At 41.8% G+C, this 26,535-nt stretch overlaps 3 protein-coding genes, 1 long non-coding RNA gene and 2 other non-coding genes across 6 annotated transcripts; 2 read left to right on the forward strand and 4 right to left on the reverse strand.

Annotated features, from left to right (window-relative positions):
• Positions 1-2,978: 2,978 nt before the first annotated feature.
• On the reverse strand, positions 2,979-11,456 carry rps4x (ribosomal protein S4 X-linked). Its single transcript, XM_071902502.2, has 7 exons — positions 11,411-11,456; positions 10,748-10,825; positions 10,059-10,239; positions 5,850-5,947; positions 5,379-5,550; positions 4,825-4,982; positions 2,979-3,134 (listed from the first exon to the last, which is right to left on the reverse strand). Exons 1-7 carry the CDS (start codon positions 11,411-11,413, stop codon positions 3,033-3,035), a joined length of 792 nt encoding a protein of 263 aa, XP_071758603.1. The 5' UTR covers positions 11,414-11,456; the 3' UTR covers positions 2,979-3,032.
• LOC139914243 (small nucleolar RNA SNORD61) lies at positions 4,475-4,546 on the reverse strand. The gene has a single exon (XR_011784746.1). It is a non-coding gene; the product is annotated as a small nucleolar RNA SNORD61 (small nucleolar RNA).
• On the reverse strand, positions 8,944-9,019 carry LOC139914244 (small nucleolar RNA SNORD61). Its single transcript, XR_011784747.1, has one exon. It is a non-coding gene; the product is annotated as a small nucleolar RNA SNORD61 (small nucleolar RNA).
• Positions 11,457-14,002: 2,546 nt separating the features above from the next.
• LOC139914236 (uncharacterized) lies at positions 14,003-23,101 on the forward strand. Its single transcript, XM_078281821.1, has 4 exons — positions 14,003-14,124; positions 15,223-15,876; positions 22,954-23,047; positions 23,094-23,101. The coding sequence occupies exons 1-4, from the start codon at positions 14,020-14,022 to the stop codon at positions 23,099-23,101; spliced, it is 861 nt and encodes a 286-aa protein (XP_078137947.1). The 5' UTR covers positions 14,003-14,019.
• On the reverse strand, positions 18,414-20,196 carry LOC144537855 (uncharacterized). The gene is made up of 3 exons (XR_013503899.1): positions 20,022-20,196; positions 19,108-19,583; positions 18,414-18,665 (listed from the first exon to the last, which is right to left on the reverse strand). It is a non-coding gene; the product is annotated as an uncharacterized LOC144537855 (long non-coding RNA).
• On the forward strand, positions 23,098-24,900 carry LOC144537861 (uncharacterized). The gene is made up of 2 exons (XM_078281720.1): positions 23,098-23,227; positions 24,017-24,900. The coding sequence occupies exons 1-2, from the start codon at positions 23,131-23,133 to the stop codon at positions 24,280-24,282; spliced, it is 363 nt and encodes a 120-aa protein (XP_078137846.1). The 5' UTR covers positions 23,098-23,130; the 3' UTR covers positions 24,283-24,900.
• The last annotated feature ends 1,635 nt before the right edge of the window (positions 24,901-26,535 follow it).

Consider the following 26,535-nt stretch of genomic DNA (forward strand, 5'->3'; position numbering starts at 1 on the left):
GAGAGAGGGGAGAAGATTAGGTAGGGATCGATGTAGGGAAGGATGGAGGGAGACAGAAAGAGGGACGGAAAGAGAGTAACGGAGATTAGGTAGGGATTGATGGAAGGATGGAGGGAAGGAAGGAAAGAGGAAGAGATAGAGGGATGGAGGGAAAGGGGGAAGAAGGGAGGGGAGATTAGGTAGGAATCAATGTAGGGGAAGATGGAGGGAAGGAAGGAAAGAAGGAGAGAGAGAAAGATGTAGGCAAGGAAGAAGGAGAGAGAGACAGATGGAGGGAAGTAGAAACTGGGATGGAAGTATGGAAGGATGAAGGAAAAATAGGATGTAGGGAAGAAAGGAGAGAGGGAGAAAGGGAACATTAGGTAGGGATTAATGTAGGGAAGGACTGAGGTAAGGAAGGATGGAGGGAAAGAAAGAGGGAGGGAGGAAGATTAGGTAGGGATCAATGAAGAAAGGATAGAGGTGAGGAACGATGGAGGGAAGGAATGGAAAGTGGGAGAGAGAGGGGGATGGAGGGAAGGAAGGAGGAAGGGAAAGGGAGATTAGGTAAAAATTGATATAGGGAAGGACGCTAGGGAAGGAAGGCTTGAGGTACGGAAGGATGGAGCGAAGGAAAAAGGGAGGGGGATGGAGGGAAAAAAGAGGGAAGAAGATTATGTAGGGAAGGATGCAGGTGAGGAAGGATGGAAGGAATAGAGAGAGGAGGAGAAGGAAAGGTTGAGGTTAGACAGGGACAGGTAGAGCTAGAGAGATTATTTGAGGAGAGAGAGAGGGAGGGATAGAGGGATGAGATGAGTCAGGGATAGAGGTGGAGATAAAGGGAGGATGAGGAGGAGGGGGAACCGGTAAAACAATCCAGAGAATGGAGAAAGGGATGGAAAGAGGTAGAGAAAGATAGGAAGGCAGGTGTCGATTTGACGGAGGAGAGAAGGGAAAGAAAGGCGAGATTAGATGGGAGAGGAGGGGAAAGATGGTGTGATACAAGCAAAGAGAGAGAGAGAGAGAGCAAGAGAGAGGGATTAGCACAGGAGTGAAAGCAGATGGATGGAGCATGGGATGGAAAGATGGAGGGATTAGATAGACGGAGGGAGGATGGGTTGCATCCAGGAGTCGGTGGTCGCCCGGGGGAGAAGATGGAGAGACTGCAGGTTAGAAGAGTAGAGGTGAAAAGAGAGGGATGGGTGAAAAAGAGGAGCTCATTTTATGAATGTTGTCAACCGCTTGCTTTAAAGAACCGACGAACCGGCAGCAGGAGAGCATCTTACTTCCTTAATCTGACGTATTTCCGATTAAAACAGGATACAGGGGCGGGACGTACCGCTGGAGAGGGACCAATCAAAAGTCTGGGATATCACTTTTATTGGTTGCAATTTTTATTTATATTTCCATGGAATCCACACAAAAATCATGAATGAGTGCTTGTATATTTTTTCAGCACATGTAGAATGCAGCATCTGTTTTTGTGCATTATACAGTTTCCCACCTTTTCTATTTCATATTTATATTTCCTCCTATAAGGTCACCACACTGTTTAAGTACTGGGATTTTGATATATACAACAATATAAAACTTGGAACCTGGAAAATTAGTCTTTTTTTTTTATTTCATTATGATTTTAAAAGCCACCTTGTGATGAGCTCACCAGCTATTTAAGAGTTTTCTGACGGGCTGTGGTCTCAACACACCTGCTGCTGCAGCATCAAGTCACTACTACAGATTTTCCATTACCCAGGAAGTAAAAGTAATGAGATTTTGATATGAAAATACAAGAAAATAGCCTATATTGCACTATTAAACTTCCTGGTACAACATGAGGTCACCATTAAAAATACAGTTTTCAAAAATAAGTATGAAGTTGTGGGATTTTGATAGTAATATACAACATAAAACGTATGTGCATGTATGGAAAATTGGCTACAATAAGATGAGTCAGTTATTTAATTGAGACTTTAACAGCCACCTTCGATGACCTCACCAGTTATTTAAACATTATCTGACGGGCCTTGGAGTGAAGTCAAGGTGAAGTGGGTTAGGACAGACTTAACGATTTCTGCCAAGCGAAACAGACAGCGACGTTTCCAGCTCGGTTCACCTGCTGCTCACCTCACTCAGACTGCGACCGACGGGTGGAAATAATCAGACGTCACTTTCTCAGACTGTGTTGTCGCTGTAGAGGCTGTTAAAGGAAAACTGAGCTGTCCCAGATCTAATGCTTCTCATGTCCCAACAGCAATAAAGGCATACTACACACATCAGATCATCTCTCAGCTGGATTTGAAGGTATTTTTGATGACAGCTGCAGCACAATATGTGACAACTAGGCCACTTATCTTTAGAGGAAGCTTCTTTACATTTAGTGGTGTATAAAAATGACAATGTATGGTATGAAAAATGTGAAATGAAAGTGGGTCTACTGCATAGAAACTACATAAATGTGTAGTCATGCATCAGGTCTAGGACTGCACAAAACTGACAATCACATGGCCGTTATTTTCCTGAATACTCAAACTGCGCTATGAACTCCAATACAATATACACTTTTCAATATTTTAGATTTTTCAGTCATTAAGAAACACTGTTATTGCTTAAGATCTGTTCTGTTTGAATGAAATTAAAGTTTTTTTTAAAGCATGCAATTTAATTTATAGGTCAGCAATAGGCTCCGCACCAGAAAATCATGTTTAGGAGTCTATTTTGAGCAGCCACCACTCCGAATTAGATAATTAGAGCCTCTTGCAATTTACCAATTTAACTAGTTCATACTGCAAATTTTTTTTTTTTTTTTTTTTTTTTTATTAATTGCACTGCCCTAATCAGAACTGAACACTTTTCTCCCATATTTTTAAATTTTTTCATGCACTTCCAACTTTTCACCACCTGTAGACGCCCTAATTCTTTTCCCGTACATTTCCAGATCTACATAAGAAGCCTGGTGACCACCTGGAACTAAATAAAATCAGACAGACAACCAAACAAGCTGTTTTGTAAATAACAGTTTATTTGAAAACCAGGGTTTTGTCTGTGTGGCCTCTCTAGCTGCTGCCCTGCTTGGCGGCCAGCCTCTTGTCTCTCTCCTCGGCGATGGTCAGACGGATTCCCTTTCCTCTGGGCAGGGACACCCACGGCTTGTTGCCCTGGAGACGAGAGGGGGGAGAGACAGGAGAAATTAGATGAGGTTGATGAAAAGGTACGGTTCACCTGCGTCGGGAACAGGTGGATGAAGGACATGTTCATAAAAAGCCTTGCAGGTCAAAACACAGGCTAATGCTTTTTCCAACGCTTTGTTTCTTGACAGGATTTTAAAATTTCGGCCTGTGATATGTGAGCCGAATAACAATTTATGACATTACGTTATGACATAACTATGCAAGTAACTAGTCAAATGTGTAATTCTCAAAGTTAAAAATGTCAGTTTTCCAGTCTTTCGAAGCCTGTGCAGCTATTCTGGGCACAATGAGGCAAAAATGGCTCATTAAAACCTTCAGAAGAAGAACCATAAAAGTTAAAATAGTTCAGTTATCTCACCTCTCACACTATAAAGCTCAGATAAAGTGAGGTTTCCTGACTTTAAATCTAAAAAGTTTGAGTGTTGTGCATATTCATAGTTCCAAGACGGTAAAGGTTGTTCTCATTTAGATGTTTATGATTCACACAATTGTAATAGAAGACAATAAAGTACATGTTTTGACCTTTAGGTGTTCAGTTTACGCTCTTTTCCAGATCAACTGACAATGACGAAGAGGCAGTATGAACTTTCAAATACAGCCGGTAAGCTTTAATCCCCTATACTGCGAAAATTTAATTAAAAAAAACTTCCAAAACAACTTGAAAACCTGCCGTGTCTGTCGAAGTTTTCATGTGGCCAAAGGAAAACGACACATTTCAACAAGCAGCCACTTAAAAAGTATAAAGTACAGTATAAAGAGAAAAGCTCAACATTTAATTGTGCTTAACATTTATTTGAGTGGCAACGCTGTCGTCAAGGTGAAGGAAGCACCGAGCTGAAGCGGTCTGATGAAATGTCACGCAGCAGAGAGACGAGCGCAGCGCTGACGGCTCGGGTCAAACCACCGGCCGAATAAATGTCACGCGAGAGAGAAGTGTTCAACTGTTTTTACTAATCGACAGGTTCCACAGGCCCAAGATCTGTTTACAACACGCAGAGCTGTTTACACAGTATGTGCTGAACATCTGCAACTCCTTCCTTTGAGGATAATGAGCCTTTTCCAAGCTAAGCTCCGAGGAAAATTGACAGCTTTTCACTAAGTGCCATTTTTTCCAAGAATACTATAGGTTTGTAGCCTAAAACAGGGTTAACTTTGTTCAATTTACCTGGAAAGGAGTATTGGACTGCAGAAAAAGCTGAAAATCCACTGCATTACACCCCAACTATAGTAGGCTTAACTACTGGACTGGTTTCATTCTGACATGAAAACACATCCTTGATTTTACAGTCACAGGATCTCTAGTCGAGGAGCTCAGAACTTCTTAGAGGAATTGGTTGTGTATTTTCATTGCTGATCAAAACCAAAACTGTCATCATTGCTCCACTCTCATCTCTCTTCAACTATTGATGATATTTGTCTTTTCTTTTGTCTCTAACTTCAAGGTTTGATTACAGATCAAGACTGTCCAAAACTGCTCAATAAGATAGATTTTCTGTTAAATTTTTTTTTTTTTTAACCCAAAACCCGGTCCTGATACGAGTTTTGAACAGAGGGATCCGTCAGTGTGCACAAATCATAGTTTCAAAGACAAACTCATCACTCATACTGTCAGAGTTTGTTGTAAACAGACCCTATTAATTATTATGCGTGTCCTCACCTTGCCAATGACGAAGATGTTGGAGAGCCTGGTAGCGAAGCTGTTTCCGGTGCTGTCCTTGACGTGCACGACGTCGAAGGAGCCAGGGTGACGCTCCCTGTTGGTGATCACACCGATACGCCCCAAGTTAGCACCGCCGGTCACCATGCACAGGTTACCTGGAGGGGGGAGGAGGTGGGAATGAACCAAAACATCACGTTAGCACTCAACCGCACATGTTCTCTCTCTGTAGTTGAAGATTATTCATGATAAGCAACAATATGCAAAATAACAGGTCTGCATCTTCATAAAACCTGAGGTCACGTATATCAGGAATGAATTAAAGTTTTTATTCCTTACATACTTTTAAAGACCAGTTTCTTACACAAGAGGATTAGGGCCACGTGACCAATTTGTTCAGAGTTTAAAGTCAGAATACTCTTAAACTCTGAACACAAACACACTTTTCACATGTGGCCCTAACCCTCTTCCGTAGTTTCTAAACTTGGAAACAAGACCTGGAAAGGATCTAGTTCATGTTCCATAACCAGCGCGTTGAACCCTGTTGAACCTACCAGTATCGAACTTGATGAACTCTGTGATCTTGCCGGTGTCCAGGTCGATGCGGACCGTGTCATTGACCTTGATCAGGGGGTCGGGGTAGCGGATGGTGCGGGCGTCGTGGGTCACCAGGTGGGGAACCCCCTTGGTGCCGATGAGGATCTTCTTCACCTTGCACAGCTTGTACTGGAGAGGGAGAGAAGTTTTGTACATGAAAACGGGTTTTCACAAATAAGTACAGAATTTAAGGGGCCTACAGAAAAACATGACTTAAAATCCTCACACCACAGGATTTAGCCTAAAAGGGAGTCTCTTATTTTCGTAGTAGTATAACCATTTAAGCATCAATCTAGTTTTCAGCTCTTGAAATTTAGGCCTGGTACTCTAGGATAAGTACACAAAAAGCAGGAAAGCATTCACTGTAAATCAATTAGTTGTGTCCAAAAAAAACAACCCCAAAACTCCCTTCTCCTTCCGGCTCCTACCTTGGCCTCCTCAGCGGTGATGCGGTGGACAGTGAAGCGTCCCTTCACATCGTAGATCAGACGGAAGTGCTCGCCGGTCTTCTCAATGCTGATCACATCTGGATAGAAACGACAAACAGCAAAAACACTCTTTTAGCATCCACGCTCCGTTTATCACTTCATAACTTTCCCGTCCTCTGCAGCCTCCTCATACAGAGAAACAGAAAAAATACCAGATCAGATGTAAACAGCTACGCAGGAAGGCCACCTGCTAATACAGTCGAGCTGCGACTGCCAAGTTCGTTTACACCGTCAGCAGACTTGGCTAGCGAACACACTGTGGTTTTTAAAAAAAGTTTTAACCTTTATCCACAGAGAGGGTTGACGAAGCAACCAGACTACTGTTAGTCACAGAGCAGCTCAATTGTTGCAGTAGTTATTGAGAAGGCAGAGTGTTTTGTTCTCACTTTCTGGTTTTGGGACAAGTCTGCTTCTTCACCCTCTATACCATTGCACCCCAGTTTTAAGTTGGTTGCTGAACTGATAGTGGTTAGCATATTGGAAGCCACCTGCTGCTATGCAAGGCTGCCACAACGAATTTCAACCTTTGAATTTCAGTCAAATGACCCAAAAAAGGAATTTGAATCCAAACAATATCATGGCAGAAACTGCTCAGCCTGACGAGGAGATTTACTACTCCTAATTTAACAAGCGACATTTGGAAGATATTGCAATTCTCCTCAGTTAAAAGACAAGAGTCACCCAGTGATTTACTCTCACCTTCTCACACACCCACCCAAACAGAAAACAGCACGTTGTGAATCAACTCCTTACACAATCTGATTAGAACAACCTTGTCTGCTCATAGCGCACGGCTTTCATGTCTTGATATTATGTAAATTTTCTCATCGACAGTTGGATTTCAGTCAGATTTGAGCCATTTTGGTCAACTCGTATACAGAGTTAATTCTTAGAGGCAACTGCAGGCCCTTCTACTGTGGATGGTTAGGTTAGTTTTCTGCTCCGGTCACCATCAGGTCTTTCCTCATCCCATGTCTTGCTCAAGGACACTTCAAGATTCCTTCCAGCTACAGGTCGGTCTCCACATGTTTAGGCGTCTAACTCAGTCTGATCCAGAGCGACTTCAATAAAGGCAGCATGTAGGGGTTCAGCATCTTTCTCAAGGACACTTTGATGAATCTGCCCAACGGCCAATGCTCAGCGTTTCCTGTGACCTTTTAAGTTACAGGACTGTCCCGCCGACCGCTAGGCCGCCCTGCTGCCTGAACCAGACACCTAAACCCTTAAAATAAGATGAAAACAGCCAGAATACAGACTGCAGTATTTCAACCTCAGCACAACCCACTGAACTGAAGGGCTTCATTCCAAAACACTGTCTCCCCACTTTTGTTCAGTTTATCTACCTGAAATACAGTCAACCTTTCAAAAACAAGATGATCCAACTCAAAAAACTGAACTTATTCTACAAAGAAAAAAATGTATAGATGCATGTATCTTATAACCTTAAAAGCAATACATAATGAGCTTCTTGTTCGTTCCAGGAGGGATTTACAAAGACTAGGCATCAGTTTTATTCAAATGGTGGATCTCATTTTGCAACGAGACTCTTCATCTGCTGCTGGCCCCGAGGAGAGTGAGGCGGGGAGTGTTTAGTAGTGTGTATGTATATAAATAGGCCGCGGTCATCCTACTGCGAAGGCTTCCCCATGGCTTTGGAAATTAAAACACCACACCTCCATGTGAGGCTGTTGGCCGGCGTGGAGGTGGAGAGGGACCTGACTGGGTGAGAGGTCTGGAGGAGGCGTGACGGTCCCTGTGGTTTTAAAGCTCCCTAACTGTCCGCTCTGTAATATCCGTTTGTTGCTGTGATTGAAATATGAAGAAAGTGAAAAAAAAGACTAGCGCCACATGAGCATCGAAAGTAGATTGAGCATGTGTGAAGCGTTGTGCGACACTTCATGTAAAATGCAGTTTAAATTTGATTTCCAAGAAACTTAATAGATTAACTTGTCTGTATTCAGGCGCCTTTACACAGAGGGAGCATCAGTTTAACAGAAAATTAATGATTTTGCTTGTGTGCAGTACAACAAATACTGGATAAACGCTTAAAATGTATAAAGGAAAACACTGCATATTGATGTAAAGGAGGTAGTCTCTGTTCATCCCCCAATATTTAACAGTGTTGATGACCAAGTTGGCTTTACAAAGATGGGGATGTTGGTTTTTGGTTCCCGATCACACTTCTAATCCGGCGAAGTGGGGCAGCTGATGTTGCCCCATCTGTTCTGTAATATGGGCTAAAACCGTCCAAATAACTTGCATTACCACTGGTCCTCTTTCAAATGGCTACATCCCATTTTAAAAAACATGTGTCTTTGAATCAAACCAGTTTAGTCCCTCCAAAATATCCCAGTTAGACACATCTACCCAACAATAACCACTGGCTGCATCTCATTCCAACCTGCGCTCCTAAGGATTTGCTTTTGCAGACTTTGTACAATTTGTTTTCCCACCAAAAGTCACAGGTCCAATGACTCATTCAGAGCTACTTGATCTTTCTGACAATGGACAGACATAATTCAAGATCTGAGTGAAGAAACAAAGGCATCTAATAGGAAAAGGGTTGGACAAAAAGACATTTCAATCTAGGACACTGAGGCAGAAGCTCGCTTCCACTGACCACAACTGATGCTGCTGATGTGCAGAAATTAGACAAATACTGGTTTCCAAACTCTGAGGAGCCACTTTCTCAAAGGAGTTCCTCATGACCCAAACTGAGCGTGGGCAGCTACCAACCTACACATCAAAAGTAACTTGTTCAGCTTTCATGATGTTACAGGGTCTTGAAGGAGATTTGACAATATGATAATGCCACAACTGTTAGTTAACATCTCTCCTAGGAAATACACTGCTGCACAAATGAATGAAGTCAAATCTACAAGCTTCCCTTGAGTCAAATGGGCCAATGTCACATGTCAGAAACAAAAGTAAGAAAAACAGCACACAGCTGACATCAACATAACTACAGCAGACAACACTTTTGGGCCCATAGCAAAAACTCAGAATGGAATTAAAAAATACAGTTTTGTGGCTGGAGCTCAGAACTTCTTAGAGGAATTGGTTGTGTAATTTCAGCTCATTGCTGATCAAAACCAGATAGTCATCACTGCTCCTTCTCCCTCCTAGTAAATGGTAGAGACATAGTCATACAGGCATTAAGAGCCACAAGGTAAATTAAGTGAAGTCCAATACATCTTTGACAACTTCACCTATCCCTGTGATTTACAGCTTATTTAGATCCACTGCACACTCTTGCAAAACACAAAATCCATGGCACATCTCATTAATGCATTGCTGTGAAACAGCACTTGCAAAGAAATGCTAGTCAAGGATCCAAATTGCAGAAACCTGGAGATAATGTGCAAATACAAGCTAATGTCCAACATTTCTTCAACAATAACTGCACATTATAATACAATTTTACAGCAGATCTGAGCTGGGATGAGAACTTCATTCAGTCCGCGTCTCTATTCAGTTCTCCTCCCCATTTGTATCCACACATCTCCCTCTCTCCCCCCAATTCAGACTCAATCATGAATCTGTAGTTCGTCACATCAGTCCTCCCTCACCACTCTCAGTATAGACTCTACTGGTGTCTAACTGTGAATTCACATGACCAGAAACTCAAGTAACCAGCTACTAGAAGTGCATTAATTTTCTACAACCAGAAAAATGTTGGTCAATGTTCAATCGCCTCATTTGTTTGTCAGTGTGGAATCTAAATGAGGTGAAACTCACCTTACTGTCTTGAACACAGTGAGGTTAAGTGTTTTATGTTGGGTTGGTTAACATCTGTGGAGACTTTTATGGGCGCGATCAAACCTGCAATTAATTTTCTTCACTCCGACCCATAGTGGAAAAGTTGACCTTGTTGTATTTGGTTCGTTTAGGTTCACACTGTCCAATTACAAGCAAACCAGGGCTTGTAAACTAGACAAATAAATTAATCGGATTACAGTTCCTGTAACTTTAGCCAAGCATGATGGACTTGTCTATCCCTTCTTCTCTGGTGTTCATACCAGTTAACACATGAAAAAATAGCCGGAGAGCAACTGAAGGGCGATCTCCCACTGTCCCAAACACATCCTCACCTACACCCCTCCCTTCCTCCCTCCCAGTGTGTCCCCCCCACCTTCCATTCCAACTCACCCATGAATCCGGTGGGGTAGGTGACATCGGTGCGGACCTTGCCATCGATCTTGATGAACCTCTGCATGCAGATCTTCTTGACCTCGTCCCCCGTCAGGGCATACTTGAGGCGGTTCCTCAGGAAGATAATGAGGGGCAGGCACTCCCTCAGCTTGTGGGGACCGGTAGAGGGGCGAGGAGCCTGGGAGAGAAGGACAGGAGAGGGGGTTAGGGATGAGCAATTGCCATCACACATTTTAGGCATGTAGCATAAGTGTATAGTGACTTCCAGTGAGTACAACTTTAGAATAAACTTGTTCAGTGATGCATCTTATCAGGATCTGTTATTTTAGGACACAACTTAGATTCATCATCAATGAAGGATGATTCTAAATGCCTCCCCTGTTATTTTCTATATTCTTGATTACTACTTCATTAGAAATGGAGAACAAGTGGGGCTGGTATGGCATTAATAATATGAACACACATCAGTTAAACCAGAGTATTACATGCCATTACTGAAATGAACACTGGGCAATGCCTGCCTTTGCTGCATACCCATCCATTTCACTTAAGACTATTTTGCTTAACCCCCCGATAATGAAGAAGCTACATTACTACAGGAGGATCAACATGCAGATTTAGCAGGGATACGATTAAATTGAATGTAGTCTGCACCAACTGTGTGGAGGAATGTGGACTTTACTTACGAAAACTCCGGTGAGCTTGTCAAGCATCCAATGCTTAGGCGCTGCGACGCGCTTGAGGTGCTTCTTCGGTCCTCTTGCCTGGGGAAAAGGGACACGAGTCGGTCAACAACAGGACAAAACAACCGGTGTTTAACGTTGCAGGACAATTAACTGTTGCTGTATGGGTCGGAAAATGCTGAACCAGCCTCTGAAACCAGCGGCTGAACGGTCAGACCGGCTAGCATGCTAACGTGTCAATGGAAGGCTAAATAGCACCGCCCGGCTGTGGCCTAGCTTGCAGTTGACAGAATGGTAACAGCACAGAATAAAACATTTATACCCGTTAATTTTTGCCATTTCTCTGTGAGATTACAACCCAAACTCCTTGTTTCGGGCAAAGAAAATGGACACTTAGGTCCTTTAACTGCAGTTTGTCGGTTTTCAACGTTAGCTAAATGCTACACGGATGCTAGCAAGCCATGGATGATAACCAAAGTGGGGGTCAGATTTTTTTTACGCTATCAATATATAGCAAGAATCGCAACTTTGACTACAATTTAGGGATTATCCATCGCATAAGATGTGGAATTTTAGACTATAATGTGTAACTGTGTGATGTTACAGCTGCAAAAAGTGATGTTTGAAGATGATTTCGGAGAGGAATCGTGAGGAAATACGGCTCACCATGTTGGAGTCTGCGGGGAAAAGGACCTCCCGTTTTCCGGTCTTGAATGATAAGACCGACTACGGCAGACTGCGAGGGACAAAAGTGCTGAAAGTCACACTGGAAATCCTGCTACCTACCGTCATAAACTGGTTACTACAGTTCTGTCCTACAAAGCTAATCAGCAGTAAAAGGTATAGTATTTCGTATTTAATAGTATTTTTCCAAGCTCAAATGTCATGTTTGCATTTATGTATAACAAAAAATGTAGATACATAGATGCTACTTAACAATGTATATTATCTTCTTATGCACCAAGATTACTTTTGTCAAGACAGGAGACAATGAATTGGAATATATTGAAAAACATTTTCAATTTCTTCCTTTTTTTCTTTTGAGGAAACTCCGTTTTAAGACACTCCGGCACATAAGACCATATCTAACATGTCACAATCTTCCAATAAATCACATTTTAACATAATCATCTTTGATATTTTATAAAGTTTTCTTGTATAGACTATGATATCAATATCTTGTGAACCTTTATATTTTGTGGGGGAACTTTTTCATCTATAACACACATTTAATGTGCTTTGTTTTGAAGTTGACTGATGTAAAATATCTATAAGTGAATATTGTTTGGAATTCTTCCCTTCATAATTCAACATATATGTAGCCTACCTCTGGCAGTATTTTTTATGTTTTTATGTTCTATTTAATGTGATGTGTATGACTGTTAAAAACAAAACAAAACAAAACAAAACATAAGAACATAGCTTAAAACTGATAAGCCCAATCAATAAAGACTTCACACACAACACACACACAGAGAGAAAACATCACATTGAAAAATACATAATTAATCAAAATGGGACAGCCTGGATCAATAGAGGGTTAGGGTTTCATATATTAAATACACCCCCCATTTTCCCGTGCCAGTTCATCAGATGTGCATTACATGAGATTAAAGTTCCCTGGATACAGAATACTGTTTGAACTCTCTGACTCTCTGTGTGTGTCAGATTCTCTGTGTCTCTGCCTCAGTCTCTGTCAGGAAATGCCTCTCTGTCTCAGCCTCAGCTCTGTTTACACTGAGGCAGATAAAACTCCTCCTGGCTCTGTCTGTTTCTCTGCCAGAAAACAGCAGTGACGCACACATGCTTTCCCTCTCCCTCTGCACTGTCTCTGCTCTCCCCAGGCTTAAAATAACCTGACATTTACATTAATTCACCCCTTAATTCATGCAAAATGAATAAAGGGAGTTATTAATGGAGGAAACCCCATTGAAACCCCCTTAAACATCCCCTTAATTTATGGCTGCTTGCTTTCTAATGTAATGAAAGATTCAGGGGGACAGGAACTTTCCATTAATTACTTAAAGGACATAAAAAAATCCCTTAATTACTAGTGTCTCCATGAATCAACCCATGAATAAATCCCTTAAAACCCCATGATACTAACCTTTACTGTTTTTAAAGCTATGTTATTTTTAATGGATAATTAATGTTTATGTAATGGAGAAATTAAGGACATTTCAGGGATCTAATTAATCCCAGAGCCCAGGATCAAACTCGACTCTACTTATAACTAATAAAAATGTCTCCACAGTTCATTACTCTGTGTATACAAACAGCTCAGTCTGGTGACCCACTTTACCATAATATTTTATTTCTCACAACATAAATCTTCAGAGCAATAGGCATCTTTTATGAGGGCAATTCCGGCAACATTTTACATCAACCCACTAACCTACATCTTATTCAACCCATTTTATACTGCAAAGACTTGGAGGAGCTCAGCAGCACGGCCTGCAGCCAGCAGTAATTCGGGGACCCACTTCAGTTTTGCTGGGGCTGAACTTTATTTCCTGACCCACTTTTAATACTCCAGGACCCAGGAAGTTAGGAGAATTTAATGACAGACTTATAAAATAAAAGTACAAAAGTAGAAGACATTTGTTTATAATGGATAGATGGAGCCTGGAGATTCAGTAATACAGGTGTAAAGCATGATAAAATCCAGTTGGTGGCGGTAATGAAATGAGCATGGAGTCTATTGTGGCTGGGCTTGTGGTTTCATGCATATACACATTGTTGGTAGTCCTCTTCTCATTTAGCTAATATAGGCATTCATTTTCACGTTGGTACTTTGTGTAACTCCAAAAATGTGACAACATGTGTTTGTCAATAGGTTTTTTTTTGTTTTGCTTTGCGTTTTTGTTTGTAAAATTACAACTGGAACTCCAATCTTTTTTATTCTGGCTTGCTTGACACTGGTAATTGACAAATCACTACAGCTGCGTCAAGCTAGAAAGAGATATCTAGAACGATACCGGAAGTTGGTCGATTCTGCCTTCACATTAAAAGCATAAAAATCAGCGGTTAGGGTGTACAGAACAACACAAGTCGAATAAAACTACTCAGTGGCATAATTAGAAAGAAGCTGGAGTGAAAGTAAAGCCGTGAAATAGATACAAATGTTGTGTTAAGAAATATGTTCGGCAATAACGGTTTTATTTTGAAAGTTTAACCAGAACTCCTGTCGTTAATTATGTCTCTGCGGTGACACTGGTCATATCGGTAGCGACTGCTAGCAGGGAGGTCATGATCAAATGGAGATCGCTATTATCATGGATCACACATACTGTACTGTGGCAAAAACTTTTCCTAAACGACGAGACACATATGCGTCTCGTATAGAAAAACTCCGAGCTGCCAACGGCAAAGATCTGTCTGTAAGTATACCGATATAACTGAGTTGGTTTTCACAGAAAGACTGACGACCAGAGTGCTAACATTAGCTGGGATGATTTGCTTATTAGCAAACATTATAATGAAGGCTGGTCTGTTTAGCTAATTAGAGCAGAGTGTTAGCTAGCTACAGATGCTTCGCTCAGGTTTAGCTGCTAGCCTACTGTAAATACATTATGTAGGCTCTGTTCATCTGTAACGTTACTTCAGTAATAATATTGAAATTGTAACAACGTTATTGCTACGATAGACAGTTACCGCTACTACTCTTTCTACTAGTGGTACCTTACTACTTTAACTGCCACCACCACTACTACTACTACTACTACTGCTGTTACTGCTAGTACTAATACTACTACTACTACTAACGTTACTACTATTACGCTGTTGTCACTGTTGTTGTTATAGTTACTATTACTACTACTGCAACTACTTTTACTACTACTATTGCTGCTGTACTATTACTAGCGTTACTATTACTACTACTGCTGCATTTCTACTATTACTACTACTACTACTACTACTACTACTACTACTACTACTGCTCCTGCTACTACTACTATTGCTGCTGTACTAGTACTGTTTCTACTACTACATTGCTATTTGCTACCATTACTACTACTGCTACTAGGTACTACAACTGCTACTACTACTATTTCTACTACTACTACTACTATTACTCTAGTAATACTGCTACTACTGTTACTACTACTGCAGCAACTACTACTACTGTTACTATTACTACTACTACTACTGTACTACTACTGTTACTACTGCTGCTACTATTACTACTACAGTTACTAAAATAATGATAACGTTAAATACAACAACAATGCTATTACTACTGTTTTAAGTCTACTGTGCTACTGTGTTAAGTCTTTGCTGGTTTGATTTATTTCTTGCACACTTGGATGAAGAATAAAAAGATGTATTTATTAATTAAAACCAACAGTGTTTCAGTGTATGCCTTTGTCATACTTTTATTCTTCACCCAAGTATGCAAGAAGTTTTCCTTTTTTGCTTATTTCTACCTATCCTTCTTGGCATACATTTACACTCCTTTTGTTTGTTTTATTTCCCAGGTGACTGAGTCTCTCATGGTGGAGGCTGGGGCCTGGCTCAAAGTGGTCATCAAGGATGAAGACGAGGAAGAGGAGATTTGCCACACCGTAGCCAGCGAAGAGGAGGAAGAGGAGGACGGGGAGAGCTGCAGGATGGTGGCCGGTGTGGAGGAGGAGAGGTGTCAGTCTCAGACTAGTCCTGCTGCTGTCCAGTCTCCCGCTGGCTGTGTCACCCAGTCACCCACTCGTCCACCTGTTCTGTCGCCCTCGGAGAAGACGGAGAAGAGTGAGGAAATAAGTGAGATGGTGGAGAAGCATCCTGATGATTCTCCCTCTAGTGACTCTCCTAACTATTCTCCTTCTTTGGAGAAACCCCTAATCACAGAGGAGGAGAATGAGGAGGAGAGAGGGAGTTCGGTAATCAACGAAAGACTGGAGGAGGAGGAGGAGAGTGAGAGTGATGAAGCCTACTTGGAGAGGGCGGCCGCACGGATCAGGGAGTTTCAGCTGCAGCTGAAGAAGGCGAGGACTTTCTCCGTGGAGAAGTTCCAGGACAGTGCGGGGGAGATCCAGCGGCACACCGGCCTTCCTGACTACAGCACCTTCCTCGCCCTCTACGACTTCCTCCGACCCAAAGGCAGCAGCCAGATGCAGTACTGGGGTTCTGTCTTCAAGGTAAAGACGACGCTTGTTTTCATTTTGTGCTTTTTTGCTTTATTTGATAGTGGACAGAGACAGGAAAGATGGGAGAAAGAGAGGGGAGTGACACCCAGGAAGTTGTGACTACATGGTTTGCGTCTTGGCCAACAAAGCCTTCCCTTTGTTGTTGTAATGGAATTTGAAAATGTTTGTTTTGGGGCTTGCAAAAGTTAAGGAATATGATAAATATCCTATAAGTTTTGGACATGTCATGGAAATTCACAGTTTTTTTTGCAGCAAGCTTTTTTTTTTCCCATTCAGATATTTAATTTCAAGCTGGTAGGCCTAGATAACATTTGATGGAATAACAACCCAAATAAAAAATAACTGATTGCATGAAAATTGTAGCTATCCAAAACAAGAGGGTTCTGTCTTCAAGGTAGAGGAAGCCATGCTTCAAAAAGAACTGGGGCCTTTAAAATCCTCGTGTGGATTTTTGGAAATTTATGGATTTGAGATGGAAAAAAACAAGGCCTTAAAAGCTTTTGAAAGTGAATGGACAGCCTTGAACACTTCACATCCTGTGGAAAACCCGGTGATGGAGATTTGTGTTGCTACAGCACCAGTTTTAAAATAATTTTACCAGGATTTCTTGACCCGACAAGATCATGAGTAAAAATGAGGCCTTACCCCAAAACATGCCAATCTTGAGTTTCACCAAACAAGACATTGAAGTCATTGAAAAGTCATTTAATTTCATATCCAAGTCAGTGTGTGAACTCTGGGGAGTCTAGCCAATTTGTGGACATTTTGATTCATCGTTTTAATGGAATTTGAACGATTTTGGAAATGTCATAGAACTTTATTTTCTGTTTTTTTCAACCATTCGGATGTTTAAAGGATAAGTCTGGTATTTTTTAATACATTTCTTATCGTCAAAAAATCCTATGAAAATAACAAAATCAGCAATTAATTTGTTTTGCTAACAAGTCTTGTCCATGTAGCTATTAAAAACACGTCAAGAGCCATGCCGTTGCTCTGGGCAGCATATTTCATCATCACGATGCACCGGGCCAGCCGACTTTTTCCTCAAACAACTTAATAAGCCGACCGTAAACACGTTTTCCATCTCAGGAAAGTAGTTCCGTTTCAGATGAACCAAGTACTGCGCATGCTCGAGGACTTCGTTGTGCGCTACACCGTTTGTTTAACTTATTTACTACGTAATGTTATTTTTGTCTTTCATTATTTGGAAAATGTACAATGTCTGGGTCAGAGTCTGATCAATACAACGATTTTGAAGATGCTGCTGACAACACCCACGATGAGAGGTTTGGATTTGGTGGATCGATATTGCCGTATTTGTATGAGCCGGAGTATTCAGATGAGGGAATACGGCAACGATTGGCTGAGAGGGAGAGACTAAAAACGGACACTACTGCTACGGTGGCACCGACCATGCAAACTGAACGGGACATCCTGGAACCTGTACTGCAGGAGCTCAAGATGGCAGAGACCCTGAGGAACCTACCTGTGTGACACGCCACCCTGACTTTCTAGCTCCCCCAAAGCCTAGACTGTTAGAGACTTTCTTCACGGTTGACAAAATCAACTGGAGTCGAAACCATGTCCCAGCGGGTCCAGATGGGACACTGTCAGCCGAGTAAGTAGCCGACCATAACTGGTCTGTTTGCTTTTCAAAAATCATTTGGATCAGTTCTCCTGCAATGATCATTACTGAAAAGGTTATAATGGGACAAACTTCTCGTCACATAAAATACTGTAAGCCTACCTCTACTGTATTGGTAAAGAAGTTATCAACCAACAGTCAAAACATAAAATACTGTAGGCCTACCTCTATTGTTTAGTAAACAAGTAGCCGAATTTATGAACATTCAAACTTCTCACCACATAGCCCAATATACTCTGTTTTTTAGTAAACAAGTTATCTATGAACAGTCAAAATTCTCACCACATATGCTGTACCTCTATTGTATTAGTGCAATAGTTATCTGTGAACAGTCAAAAATCAGCAATAAAATGTGCTTGACTAATTTAGTGCGTTTCTGCACATTAGAGGTCAACCTAAAAAACACGTACGATTTACAGCAGAATATTTACCTAATACTACAGTTATACTACTATGCTATATTATACAAGCAAATCATCACATCATCTCCAACTGGTTTGTCTTCCTTTCACAGTACAAGTACTCAGTACTTCACTAAATATTCTTGTTTTATTTTAGTCAAAACAGGCTGGTGGCATCTTGTCCTTCCATCTTGTGTTGTGTTCATAAGACAAAACCACCCTTCTGAATCAGGCAGTTACTCTGTAATGGATTTTCAACACCTGTAATACTGACATTGCCTTTCCACGTGTAAAATCACAATATTTCAATGCTCAAATTCAAATAAATCATTTCAACGGAAAAAGTTGTACTCATTTCATTTTGTAATCATTACAATCCTACTAGCTGCTAGAAAACATTATACATGTCAAGTAAATGTGAAAGAAATGTGAAGTGAGACGTTATATTGCAAGAACAATAATTTATTGTAACACCTAAAAAAAATGGGCATATGAATGTCATTCACTTTTTAAAACGGGATCTACGCTGATCTACCATTTCAGCTTTAGATGGCTTGTTTTCTTTGGCAATGTTATGTGGTAGAGAGGGGAGAGAGACTCTGGATCTTGTGCTCTCCTTCGTAGCACCATGTCAAACAGGACGTCCCTGTATTGGTGAGTTTTGGGTTCATACATTTTCTTGGCCACCCACTTCTTCCGCTGTTTTGCATAGGAGAGGCTGTAGCGCTTCTCACCTGTGTTTTAGTAGGGGGGGTAAAAATGTTAGTTGGGGAGAACCCTCTCCGTACACAAGGAGTTACTGCTGTAGTCAAGATCATGGACATTTTCCAGTACCAGTTTAGAACAGACAGAGCTTTACATAAAGAATGGCAAGATGAGATCTGATAGAAGGATTTCTTTCTGTTACAAATCATATAAAAGGTGTCCCACTGCGCTTTGGTGAGATTTGGCGCGTGATCCTTCGTTCATTTCGTTCCATTTGTCCGCAAGTAGAATGGGTTGCACTCAAAAAAATAGCGAGATAAACAGACTTTTTTATTTTTCAATGAGCCATAAGTCATGGGAGACAAAACGTTTTCGGCTGTGAGTTATGCCTCATTGAAAAATAAAAAAAGTATATTTATCTCGCTATTTGAGTGCGAGCCAGTCTACTTGTGATCCTACAACATGTCTCACCTTCTTTCGTTGTTGCCTGTTCTCTGTTGATGTTGTGATTGTGGTCAATGACAGCCAGCATGGTCCGTGCCGTCATCACTGGATATGGGAAGTGTAGCCCGGCTGGATGTCCACTCCCCCGTGTGGTGACTGATACACTCCCATTCTATCTTTATCACACCTCCTTGCACTGTCTTTCTAATGTCCGAGACGGCCTGCTGACAGTGCCGGCAGAACTTGAAGAGGTCCATCAGCTTTGTTTCGTAAACAATCCACTGTTTTTCTTTCCAAGATGGACCCGAAGGATGTGATGAATTGCCTGCGTGAATTGTAGATGGCTGAAACGTGCTGTCAGCGGGGCCTCTGCCTTCTAAAGAGCGTGTGCGTTCCTCAGTAGACGGGTCCATTCGAGCCCGCTTTGCACTCGAATGGGGAGTCGACATTTTCTGTGGCGATGCTCTCAGCTCGATTGAAGCCAGAGAGTCAGGCAAACTACCCTGGAGGAATTGAAAAAAAAGTTGGCATATGTAACATGCCACAGGTACTGCACATAACACAACAGAATTATTGGAAAAAAATATATAAACAGATATACCTACACAAGCACAGCGGGATACCAGACTACACACACACACACACACACAAATCAACCTCTCTTATGAATAGATAACAGCATTCAATTACATCAAGAAACTTTTCAGCAGTGTCAAGCATGTGATAAAAAACAAAGCTAGAAAATATGTCTCTGTTACAAGGAGAGTTCAGTCACATTGTCTGATGGTAGTTTTTGGACCTCCATTTCTCCCCGTGTAATGGATTGGGATGCTGCCATAGACTTCTGAGGCAACAAGTGAATATGAAACGTTTGTGAATTTATTATTGTTATAAATACATTTGAAATAACAAACCATTGTATATTGATATCAAATCATTACCTCACAGCGTGCTGGATGGATAGCTGGACTTGTGGCAGTATACAACCCTGGAGGGCCGGGCACGCGAAACAACGGCATGTGTCTTGGACGCAGACCCCTCACAGGGCTGCTCAGCTGAAATCGCAGAACAAGAGGCATCTCTCTTGGCTGCATTGGTGGCGTCATCTATTTGAAAGATAATTTGCAAAAGTCATCCTACAAACGCTATAGTCAAAGAATTATGATGAGAAATAATGTCGACATATCAATTCCTCTATAAGCCTATGTATAGACCAGTGGTTCTCAACGTGGGGTCCCGGGACCACCAGGGGTCCTTGAGGGAGTTCCAGGGGGTCCACAGCAAACTGATGAATTGTTAAACTTCACCATTATTTCATTCTCAAGAAGTGAACACAATTAGGGAATGTAGAAGAATGACTGTTTTGATCATAGTTTCTCTGTTATCTCTCTTCCTACAACACAGATAGTCATGGAACTCTGAACAAAATCATATCTGACAATAAAAATATTCTCATATTTGGGTCAGAGAGACAAAATCTCATCAAATGCGGGTCTGTGGCTCTAGTGTGGACTAAATTAGGGTCCTTGATATGAAAAAGGTTGAGAATCACTGCTATATACGGTGCCGATACCAGGCTAAAATGGAATATCGGTATCGGAGATTTTACCCAAGACTAAAATCTGATACCGAAAGCTATGAGTAACATGTAAGAAATAAAAGCAAACTGTCTTGATTTTATGCATTTGTGGCACATAGAAGCCTGTATTTCTCAAACAGTGAGAAAAACAAGGATTTTATCTCAATAATTTTGTCCATTGACCCCAAACTAAGGAAGTAAGCCTGCACTGTTCAGTAAAAGTAATGGATCGGATCGGTACTCGGTATCGGCCGATACTTAAACTTCTCGTAATCGGCATCGGCATTGAAAAAGTGGCATCGGTGCATCCCTACTTCTGAATATAGCCTTTGCGGAATACATAAGAAAACATAACTGCAGTGTAATTTCACTGATAGTAACATTTGAGTGTATCGAAACACCTCCGTCGTCGAGGGCTTCAGCGAGTAGCCCATATACAGGAACTATTAAGGCAGCCATGTATTGCACACGCGCTGTTCACTCGCCTGCTGGTGGGACAGAGGCGTTGGGGGCACGCGCTCTGTGCTGGACCACGGGAAAACAACCGGAACAGCACCTCGTCTCAGTGTAGCGTAGTAACTTTTTTGGCCTCCCTGGTAGTCGTCATCTGTGAAGTGATCGCTGCACACCCGCAGACCGTGTGTCCTGGTTGTCAGCACCGTTGTGAATTTCGGAGTAAACTGTGGATGTCGAATGGCTTCCAGCCACTTGCTGCACAGCACCGGGTCGCTAGGGAAAATGTGGAATTTGTGTCGGATCGATAATCCCGTGGTACGAACATTTCCACATCCGGGTACCAAGCACCTCATTGTTCCACGCGGACTTCACAACAATTACAGAGAGATGTAAAATGTTGCTGTTTAGCTATTCCAACTTTGAAAACAACACTACCGGATCAACACGGATGAAAGGCCCGCCTCCTGACCAATCAGCTCTCTGGAAACAGGGAGTCACATTCCTACAGGATCCCGATATGGACAAAAATGCTGTAGTCAAATGAAAACGACAAGTAATAAAGGAACCTGTTGGCTAAATATTGAATTAACAGACAGTAAGAAGTGCTGTTCGCAGGGCGACGTGTTTAAGACCAGCAGAATCACTTTGCTTTCCATCATAGTTTACTATATCGGAGATATAGCGGCTACTTAATTGACCATATTATTAATGAAGGAAAGTTACTGTTGATATTAATTGTGCTGTTTGGTTCAATGTAGGCTGTTGCATTCATATTGACTGACTTTATGAATAGAAAATGTTTTTACAGCCTCAATGTGTCCACAAACTATTTTATCAGTGGAAAGTTTGCCCACTGTGTCCTAATGACGGGGCAGTTCAGTAATCCTTTTTTCGCCTATTTCTATTACTTCTTTTTATGGTTTTGCGCATATATTCTATATCCATTTCCCCAACGAGAAGTTTGTCCCATTATAACCTTTTCAGTTATGATCATTGCAGGAGAACTGATAGTCTCAGCATCCGATCCAAATGATTTTTGAAAAGCAAACAGACCAGTTATGGTAGGCTACTTACTCGGCTGACAGTGTCCCACCTGGACCCGCCGCGTTACCTACAGTCCAGAACACGTATTATACTAGGGTGCGAAAGCCAAGAAGAGGCGAGACATCAAGGGCCCGGCTTGCACTAGGCCAACCTAGTCTTGTTAATACAATGGAGTGCTATGGCTACTGAGACATGGCTTTATTGGGCATCGGCTACATGGACGAGACTTGTTAGCAAAACAAATTCATTGCTGATTTTGTTATTTTCATAGGATTTGTTGACGATAAGAAATGTGTTAAAAAACACCAGCCTTATCCTTTAATGTCGAGCTGGTATGCCTAGATTACATTTGAAGAAATAGTAAACCAAATAAAAAAATACTGAGTGCATGACAATTGTAGCTATCCCAAACAAGATGTGGGCTTTTCAAACAGCTATTAAAAAAACCCAAAAACTAACATTTGAACATAAACTCTGACAAATATTGATTGTGGAAATTGTTCTCATATCATGATATCGATATTGTACGATATATTGCCCAGTCCTATTTGAACATAAACTAACAAATATTGATCGTGGAAATTGTGCTGTATGTCATGGAATAGTCAGGAGAAATCATGGAATTGGATCATCAAAAGTGTTCATGAACTCCGACGAGTGCAGTTTGTAGAGATGGAAAGACAGTCGTTCCTCTCTCTCAGCTCTTCTCAAACTATTAGCCCATGAACAGCATTATCCCTCCTCTGTCCTGTCCTGTCCTGTCCTGTCCTGTCCTGTCCCGTCCTGTCCTGTAGGGGAGGCAGAGGGTCGGCGGCAACGAGCTGGGGAGGCACCGGAAGCTCGGCCCGATGGACGAGCTCTTCCTCACCCTGATCCGTCTGCGGCGGGGTTTGCCCAGGAAGGACCTCGCCGCTCGCTTCGGCGTCTCGGAGAGCGTGGTGACCAGGGTGTTCATCACCTGGTGCAACGTCATGTACGAGCGCTTCCGGCAGCTTCCCATCGCCTGGCCCTGCGGCGAGCTGGAGGCGGAGGAAGAGGGGAAGGCGACGCAGGAGGCTGGAGCTCGGGGTGCGTTGGCGTCGTTTTAGCGAGTAAAACAGCACAGGGGAAAAGGGCTGGGGATCAGAATCTTTTTGAAACCAGTTCTAAAGAGTAGCTTTCTTCAAATGAAAACTGGGACTGAGTTAAAGCTACACTAAGAAAGTTTATTACATAAAAACATCGGTCTTATCAGCCTAAAGCACAAAGTCGAGCAGCAACAGAGAAAAGCTTCCCATCCCCATTAACTGAGACATCATATATTTGCCGTATTTACCCAGATTAATTTGTGGTGTTACGGTCAAATCGGACAGGAAATGAGTCAAAAGTTAAAATTGAAATACTAAACTGACTCCTAAACATTCTCGTCTCACCATTGAACCTGCTGCCAAAAGATTTTTCTCACCATCTTCACCCCAACTAACCACTGAGAGGAAATTTAGGCATGAGGAGAGCAGTTTACTGACATCATGTTAAATGATTTCTGGGTAATGAAGTCCTTCAAACATTTAAAAATTCAAACAGTTATTCCTCACTGCCACTTGGAGTCGCCAAAATACAAAGATGCTCTGTTATCTATATAAATATCAACATCTGGACTATTTTCAGTTACAGTGGACATCCTAAATCAAATAAAAATGCTTCAATATTACCGATATGCTAGTATTCAACATTATTAATTGTGGAAACTGAAATCACAATAGGGGACGACACGACATCTGTATTCCTGCCTCTTGCGGCTCTGTAAAGCAATTTGTGACAGACACATTTCTTTTAAAGCACTAAGTTAACAGGACTTTCCCCCCTCTCCTCCCGCAGGCCATCGGCAGCACGTCCTGAAGACGGTTCCCGCTGCGGTGAAGGAGGCGTACCTCCAGGCGGCCGCCTACCTCACCCAGTCCGACTTGCCGGTCGGCTCGGAGGCGCGGACCTTCGACCGACCGTTCAACGACGACTTCATGGAGTTTTTGGAGCAGTACTCGACCGCAGAGAACATGCAGCAGGACGACGAGGCGGAGGAGGAGGAGGAGAACCTGAGCAGACCCGAGCAATCGAACACAGATGTGGATCAGGACTCACCCTGAACACAGACATGATGTGGACTTCAATCATCCGAACACGCAGGTTGACTGTCAATCATCCGAACGGGGATATGGAGCAAAACATGCAGCCACACGAACACATATCAAATATAATCATGTGCCATATTCATGTTTTGTTGAAATTGGCAGTTGTGAGCGCTTCAACTGCAAATTGGGCTGCGTGAGATGTTTTTTAGGTTGTTTTGGGGTGGGATTTTGAATATGGCCACAATGGATGTTTCATATTCTGAGTAGAAGACACTCGATAGAGCGCAGACCTCCGCCAACGCGGAGCTGGAACGTTTTATGTTTATTGTTTGTCTTCCTGGTTCCATTTTCCAATTCTAAAAACAAAATAGCACGTGAATGCAGCGCTGTTTAGCAGCCCGACTTGGAAGTCACGGATGTCGGACTTTCCCACCAGCACTTGAATCCAGCATGATAGTTCTGGCTAAAAAAAATAAAAAGGATAATCATCGAATGGTGGAAATCCCAGATCCGGATCACCGCCAAAATCGAATCACTTGATCCTCGGGCCAAGAGCGATCAGTCCACCAGATTTCATCCAAATCTGTTTGTAACTTTTTGAGATATGAACAAACAAATGGGTGAAAACAGGTAAATATGTGTTTTTTGCATATGTCATTCACTTATAAATTCCCTGAATCAATCAAAATCATTCCTAAGTGCTACATATCAATTCTGGGGGGATTTTATTTTATTTTTTTTACCTGGAATCATCAGCTGTGTCTAAACTACACAACCACAATCCCTACAAATGTGACCTTTGATCAACTTTAATTTGAACTCTGTTTTACTTCATAGAGTTTCTCTTTCATACCAGATCCAGGAGGATTTCTCATTTTGGGAATGAAGTTACTGTTGTTGTTGTTGTTGTTGTGGCCAAACTGAGGCTCTGGGACGCTCACCTCAACTACCTCCCTGTTCCTGCAGTAATACTGTACACTAATACTGATACTGAGTGTTTCGACACTGGGGGGGAACAGTGTTGCCAGATTGGGCGTTGTCTTGGTTATGAGATGAGTTTGGCAGATAATTGTCGTAGAGGCCCGCCTCAGACAGAGTGAAGAGTATTCTCTCTGGTAGTAATCCCATGCTGAAGTGTGCTGGTCAAACCTTTGACGTTTTACAGTGTTCTTGCATCTATTGGCCTAATATTTGGGCCGATTTTTTTTTGCCAGATTAGGGGAAGCCGGCAGGTTTTGAGCAATTATTGTGCTGAATACTGTCAATCCAATCTGGCAACACTGGGGTGGAATTGTTTCTTTTTGAAACTACTTTAAAGTATTTTAATTTTGTATGAATACAATTATGTAAAATTTGGGGGACTGACAGCATTAATTGACATTTGTATCATGCTAACATGCATGCAAAAAAATACCAGAAATGCATCAGTCAGTTCCCACGGGCCTTGAAAATCCGTAAAAGTTTGTGGATTTGAGAAATATAAAAAGAAGGCCTTAAATGTTTTTGAAATGAATGGATGCACTTGAAAGTACTTTATTTAATTAAAATATAGCACCCAAATTTATTGATCAGGACGCCCACAGGACTTCAAAATCCTTGAAAGTTTGTTGGATTTGAGAAAAATAAGACATCAAAAGTTTTTGGACTTTTGACTTCACATCCTGAGGAAAACCCTGTGGTGGATTTGACCAGTGTCCTGTCTTAACCCAAAACGTTTCCTTGACCCATCAGTCTTTGAATTTCACCAAACAAGATTTGCCAGCTTCGTTGGCCGGTGGATGAAAAAAAAAAAAAAAAACAGTTTCATGCCTTGATTAATGAATACAGATTTTAGGAGTTGACACCCAAAAAGAACAATTTTCACCCCACTGTCTCCACAATATTTGCAAATAATTCATAGTATTTGCTTTAAGATACTTGGATTACCAGATGGGTACCAGTTTACCACACAGACAATTCAGATAGTGTCAATAACACAAAAGTAAAAAATAACACTAAATGAACTTCCAAACAGTTTCTTATAAACGTTCTGATGCTCGTTGTCTCGTCTTGTGTGTCAGCTCCACCCATCTGGTGCTTCAAACTGCATAAAACAAACTATGAAAAGTATTTGCAAACGCCTTCTAGCTCATATCAGTTCTAGTCGACTCTTACTGTGGGATCTGCACTGTTTCAGCACTTTCTGTGAGCTCCTGGACGAAGTGTCAGTCAGCAGGCCTTCTCCTTCTCTCTACCTGTCACTTGTATTGATGTTTGTATTGACGAATC

This window comes from Centroberyx gerrardi, chromosome 23, assembly GCF_048128805.1.
Source record: "Centroberyx gerrardi isolate f3 chromosome 23, fCenGer3.hap1.cur.20231027, whole genome shotgun sequence".
NCBI classification, from domain to species: domain Eukaryota; kingdom Metazoa; phylum Chordata; class Actinopteri; order Beryciformes; family Berycidae; genus Centroberyx; species Centroberyx gerrardi.